Source organism: Tasmannia lanceolata, unplaced genomic scaffold (genome assembly GCF_043159265.1).
Source record: "Tasmannia lanceolata isolate RefF3 unplaced genomic scaffold, GAP_Taslan_0.1 ptg000015l, whole genome shotgun sequence".
Classification (NCBI taxonomy): Eukaryota; Viridiplantae; Streptophyta; class Magnoliopsida; order Canellales; family Winteraceae; genus Tasmannia; species Tasmannia lanceolata.
The window spans coordinates 57,952,167-57,959,267 of record NW_027518692.1 but is presented as its reverse complement, the minus strand read 5'-3'; the positions used below and the strand labels follow the sequence as shown (position 1 = coordinate 57,959,267).

The window sequence follows — 7,101 nt, the reverse complement described above, 5'->3', positions numbered from 1 at the left end:
AAAAAAGGGAAATGTTATCCACACTACTGTGTTTTGATGAGGGCACTCATCATTTAATTAAAAGTATGGTATGGCCCCCCATAGGATGATCCAAAGCGTCAATTAGATGGGCCACAGCCTAAATTGGTTGTGTCCCAAAAATAATTTCCATAGGTTGATCCTAACCCTCCGATCTATAGAGGGTTAGGACCAACCCTCTAACATTCTGATCAGAGAGTTAGGATAAACCTACGGAAATGCTTTTTGGGGCACAACCTATTTAGGTTGTGGCCCATCTAATGAACGGTTTGGACCATCCTATGGTGCGGGCCATACCGTACTTTTAATAAAGTGAGGAGTGTCCTCATCAAAATACGGTAGTGCGAATATCATTTCCCAAAAACATCTTAAAAAATACGGCAAAAATCTGGGTGACACGCGGGTCGACTCGGCCCGTACGGGCCCGGCGTGGGAACCACATTTTCTACCCTGGAACTACTAGGGAACCAAATTTTATACCTCGGAACTACTAGGGAACCACATTTTATACCCCGGAACCACTAGGGAACCACATTTTCTACCTCGGAACCACTAGAGAACCACATTTTATACGCCGGAACCACTAGGGAACTACATTTTATACCTCGGAACCACTACGGAACCACATTTTATACCTCAGAACCATTACAAAACCACATTTTATACCTCAGAACCACTATTGAACCACATTTTATACCTCGGAACCACTAGGGAACCACATTTTATACCCTCGAACCACTATCGAACCACATTTTATGCCTCAGAACCACTAGGGAACCACATTTTCTACCCCGGAACCACTAGGGAAACACATTTTATACCTCAGAACCACTAGGGAACCACATTTTCTACTCCGAAACTACTAGGGAACCACATTTTCTACTCCAGGACCACTAGGGAACCACATTTTCTACCCCGAAACCACTAGGGAACCACATTTTATACCTCATAACCACTAAGGAACCACATTTTATGCCTCAGAACCACTACGGAACCACATTCTATACTCCGGAACCACTACGGAACCACATTTTATACCCCGGAACCACTAAGGAACCACATTTTATACCCCGGAACCATTACGGAACTACATTTTATACGCCGAAAACACTAAGGAATCACATTTTCTACCTCGGAACCACATTTTATACCCCGAAACCACTACGGAACCACATTTTATACCTCGGAACCACTAGGGAAACACATTTTATACCTCAGAATCACTAAGGAACTACATTTTCTACTCTGGAACCACTAGGGAACCACATTTTCTACTTCAGGACCATTAGGGAACCACATTTTCTACCCCGGAACCACTAGGGAACCACATTTTATACCTTGGAACCACTAAGGAACCACATTTTATACCTCGGAACTACTACGGAACCACATTCTATACTCCGGAACCACTACAGAACCACATTTTATACTCCGGAACCACTAGGGAACCACATTTTATACCCCGGAACCATTACAGAACCACATTTTATACGCCGAAAACACTAGGGAATCACATTTTCTACCCCGGAACCACTACGGAACCACATTTTATACCCCGGAACCACTACGGAACCACATTTTATACCTCGGAACCACTAGGGAACCACATTTTATACCCCGAAACCACTAGGGAACCACATTTTCTACTCCGGAACCACTAGGGAACCACATTTTATACCCCGGAACCACTAGGAAACCACATTTTATACCCCGGAACTACTAGGGAACCACATTTTCTACTCCGGAACCACTACGGAACCACATTTTATACCCCGAAACCACTACGGAACCACATTTTATACCTAGGAACCACTAGGGAAACACATTTTATACCTCAGAACCACTAAGGAACTACATTTTCTACTCTGTAACCACTAGAGAACCACATTTTCTACTTCAGGACCACTAGGGAACCACATTTTCTACCCCGGAACCACTAGGGAACCACATTTTATACCTTGGAACCACTAAGGAGTAAGGAACCACATTTTATACCTCGGAACCACTACGGAACCACATTCTATACTCCGGAACCACTACAGAACCACATTTTATACTCCGGAACCATTAGGGAACCACATTTTATACTCCGGAACCATTACAGAACCACATTTTATACGCCGAAAACACTAGGGAATCACATTTTCTACCCCGGAACCACTACGGAACCGCATTTTATACCCGGAACCACTACGGAACCATATTTTATACCTCGAAACCACATTTTATACCCCGAAACCACTAGGGAACCACATTTTCTACTCCGGAACCACTAGGGAACCACATTTTATACCCCGGAACCACTAAGTAACCACATTTTATACCCCGGAACTACTAGGGAACCACATTTTCTACCCCGAAACCACTACGGAACCACATTTTATACCTTGGAACCACTAGGGAACCACATTTTATACCCCGGAACCACTAGGGAACCACATTTTATACCTTGGAACCACTAGGGAACCACATTTTATACCCCGAAACCACTAGGGAACCACATTTTATACCTCGGAACTACAGGGAACCACTAGGGAACAACATTTTATACCCCGGAACTATTAGGAAACCATATTTTATACCCCGGAACCACTAGGGAACCACATTTTATACCCCAGAGCCACTACGGAACCAGATTTTATACCTCAGAACCACAACAGAACCAGATTTTATACCTCAGAACCACAAGGGAACCAGATTTTCTACCCCGAAACCACTACAGAACCACATTTTATACCTCGAAACCACTAGGGAACAAGATTTTCTATCCTGAAACCACTGCAGAACCACATTTTATACCCCGGAACCACTACGGAACCACATTTTCTACCACAGAACCACTAGAGAACCACATTTTATACCTCGAAACCACTAGGGAACCACAATTTCTACCCCAAAACCACTTGGGAACCACATTTTATACTAGGGAACCACATTTTATACCTCGGAACCACTAGGGAACCACATTTTATACCGTGGAACCACTATGGAAGCACCATTTATACCTCGGAACCACTAGGGAACCCCATTTACACCCCGGAACCACCAGGGAATCACATTTTATACCTCGGAACCACTAGGAAACCACATTTTATTTCCCGGAACCACTAGGGAACCACATTTTATATCCCGGAACCACTACGGAACCACATTTTATACCCCGGAGCCACACGGAACCACATTTTATACCTCGGAACCACTACGGAACCACAATTTTCTACCACAGAACCACCAGGGAACTACATTTTATACCTCGGAACCACTAGGGAACCACAATTTCTACCCCGGAACCACTTGAGAACCATATTTTATACTAGGGAACCCACATTTTATACCTCAGAACCACTAGGGAACCACATTTTATACCCTAGAACCACTATGGAACCACCATTTACACCTCAGAACCACTAGGGAACCCCATTTACACCCTGGAACCACTAGGGAATCACATTTTACACCCCGGAACCACTAGGGAATCACATTTTATACCCCGGAACCACTAGGGAACCACATTTTATACCCCAGAACCACTAGGAACCACTTTTTATACCCCGGAACCACTAGGGAACCACATTTTATACCCCGGAACCACTAGGGAACCACATTTTCTACCACGAAACCACTAGGGAACCACATTTTATATCTCGGAACCATTAGGGAAGTGAGCTAAAAAGGTGATAGCGTAGGTGAAAATGCATAGGAAAGTGAGCTAAAAATGTGATAGGGTAGGTGAAAATGCATAGGAAAGTGAGCTAAAAAGGTGAAGGGAAAAAGAGATGGGAGGGTATTCTTGTCCTTTGGGATTTCTAAAAGCACTGGCGGCCCATATTTCAGAAATAAAAAGAACGTACCCTTACTTGACAATTTAACCAAAACTTTGCATTTTTCTAACAATTTTTCCTTTTTTTAATCCTACGTCAAAAGAAATGGTGCCTAATAAAATCTCTCTGGTCGTATGATCTTAGTGTGCACTGATTGGATTCAAGCATTTCACCGTTCCAAACAAGTTCATAGATCTATGTCGCATTTAAATTTCATAGCAGTGTTGGGACCCGGGTAGAAGTCACCCTTAAAGGCTAGCCGTTAAGGGGAGGGTGCCCATGTCCTTATAAGCCCATCCACATTCATTCAGTTTTCCGATGTGGGATCTTAATATCTTTGCTTTGGCGTGGAACCCCCAACATTTGGGACATGATAGGATCCAATGTAGTTAAATATCTTTGCTATGTTTGCTTAAAAAGCAGGTAAAATTTTTCACATAAAGAAGGATTTCCCTACACCTTGCCTCCACTTAAATAAGAAAAATATTACAGTTCCAAGGATTTGGATGTAGGAACTGAGCTATGGTGTTTTACCACTTGGATAAATAGTTGGAAAGGATACATGCCTCTCTTACTTTTCATTTGGCAGCATAAAAAGCCATAAGGACATGATATCACAATCAGAGTAACATAAGTATTGGTTGGCTTATTGTCTCTCTTTCCGTCCCTAAGAAATCTAAGAAAAATCCCAATTCACTTTTCAAGTGCTTCCCAGATTTTTATCTTCACCTTAGATTAATGAAATAAAAGATCATCAGATTTTCTGCATACTAGATTAAGTGTTTGGATGCAACAATTGTTTTCAGGTGTTTCTTTTGCCATTTTCGGTTTCCTTTGCTGTTGTGTACTTCTCAAACATTGAGTTGAAGCGACAATAATCATAGCACAAGAACAATAAATGTGGGCTTTTCCTTTTGCCTTTTCCTTTTTCCTTTCATCACTTGTAAAAACAAAGAATTTCAAAGAAGGTGGTATTTTTCTTTTAGCTTTACCTCAGTGGACTCAAACAAGAGAATACTCGTAAGAAATTCGGAAAATATCACCACCACCCAAACATTTTAAAGTTCATCACACTAAGTGCATTCATCATGCTGACAACCATATAAATCCAAGAAACAGAAAAAGGAATACATCAGCAATAATGACACTTCTGTTTTATCAGGAGTAATAATTCATATTTTTTTGGTAGCAATGATTCACAAGTTAGATGTTTTGTAATTTCTCCAAGATTCAATGAAGGATATTTTTTTAATTATTATTTTGTTTCAATTCATTAAATAAAATATTTACTAGTACAATAGCATCCATCTTGTAGACTTGTAGTTCACCATATAAGTAATAATCAAGAAAGAAAGAAAGAAAAGAAAAAGTTCTGCAACACTTGAAATTATTATATTATATTAGAGAGACCAATTACACCAATAGCCCATGAATGCATATGCATATTCTCCATATACACAACACCAAGAGCCCCATAACCGCACCCCGTCTCCTTTTTTTAATTTTTTTCCCTATCACATATAATTTAGCCTTATATTAACTAAAAGCAAGGGACAACAAGGTGGAAAAAACCTGCATAAACATCATTAGCAACAGAAAAACACAGATCAAATCAGACCCTTCTAAAACCCATCCTAGTTATGGAAATCAGTACTGAAATATTTCTGCTGAGGCTATGATGGGTTGATTTAAATGGATCAAATTCCATGGATTCATATCAATGTTCTGATGAATCTCAGTCTCAAAAACATTGGCTCCATTCATGCACTCAAGGATCTCATTGAGGGACTGCAATCTGTTACTCAATTCAATCATTTGAGTCCTTAGAACTGAATTCTCAACCTCAACATTCAAGAAATGCTGTGTAGTGAGATTCAAACTTGCAATGATCTGATCATTTTCCTTTCTGAGCTGACCCACTCGGGTCATCAGATCATCCAAATGTTCCTGCTTACGCAACCTCGACCGCCTAGCTGATTCACGGTTCGACAACATTCTCTTCCTCTTTCTTTCATCCATTACAAGTTGCAAATCCTCTTCAGACCCAGAATTCTGTAACAAGGTAGATACAGAACTAGTCCCACTAGAAGAAGCCATCATATAGTTACACAGATTAAGAACCCTAGAAATATTTGGGGTGGATTATACTGGAACTATAGATAGAGAAATGAAACAACAGTACTCAGATATCTAAGTATTTCAAGCTAATTAAGAATACTAGACTTTAAATCACTACCAGATTCTCAAAGCTTATTCATGAAAAACATAAAACCAGTAAAGGAAAACAACAGAAAATGACTGAACATTTAAATAGGTCCTGCGCCTTAGTGTGGAATTGATCATAAACCCAGAGAGAAGGATTTCACTAAGAATTGGAGACATCTATCAGAAACATCAAGACTAAGAAACTAAGCATAAGGAAATGAACAGAGGAAAGCTACTAGAACAGATGTGGGCTAAAGACTAATAAGATCCCAGACCAAACCCACAAAGAAATCTAACAGAAACAGAGAATTTTGCAAGCTAAGAAGACTAATTTTTCAGTATCACAAACCTCAACAAAATAAGGCCTCAGAAAAAACAACTAAAAAACCCAGTTCTAGTAGCAGAAATTTCAACAGAATTTCCCCCACCCCAACAAAATAAGGCCACAGAAAATCAACTAAAATAGGCCTAGTAGCTACGAAATGGGATTTTTGAAGCAATATGCAATGAAAGAGGGTAAAAACACAAGACCCAGAAAATGGTTTTCAATACTGAATCTGAAATCCAAACATATAGAGCAAAAACCCCAAGAACACCCCCCAAAAAAAAAACAACCCTCAAGTCAAAAGAAGGCTACAACAACAAAACCCCAATCCCCAACAAGATGTTCAAAACCTCACAAAAGTAATATGAAGAGAGGAAAAGAAAAGGAAATAGGCAAGATGGTTAAGAGAAGAGAAGAGGAAGGAAGAGGCTTATGAGGCTACAATGGGAGAAATTTATAGATAAGAAAACCCACAAAAAATTATTCAGGAAAAAAATAAAAAATAAATAAAAAGCAGAGAGCTTTGGAATCTCCTCTAAAAGTTGTTTGGAAGGGTGTGAGAGGCCTGGGATGTAAACGTAATTTCCATAGCCGTCCAAATCCAGCTGGCAAGCAACAATGACATTAAAATCAGAAAATCTTTCAGTGATTTGACCTTTTTCACCACAGGCACCACAGGTACTGTATTTACCGTTGATATTCAGGTGGAATTCTACAACTAGTCATCTGCCC

At 40.1% G+C, this 7,101-nt stretch overlaps 1 protein-coding gene across 1 annotated transcript; it reads right to left on the bottom strand.

The window, feature by feature from the left end:
* Window positions 1-5,486: 5,486 nt before the first annotated feature.
* LOC143892105 (bZIP transcription factor 44-like) lies at window positions 5,487-5,936 on the bottom strand. The gene has a single exon (XM_077396571.1). The coding sequence runs from the start codon at window positions 5,934-5,936 to the stop codon at window positions 5,487-5,489; it is 450 nt and encodes a 149-aa protein (XP_077252686.1).
* Between the last annotated feature and the right edge of the window lie 1,165 nt (window positions 5,937-7,101).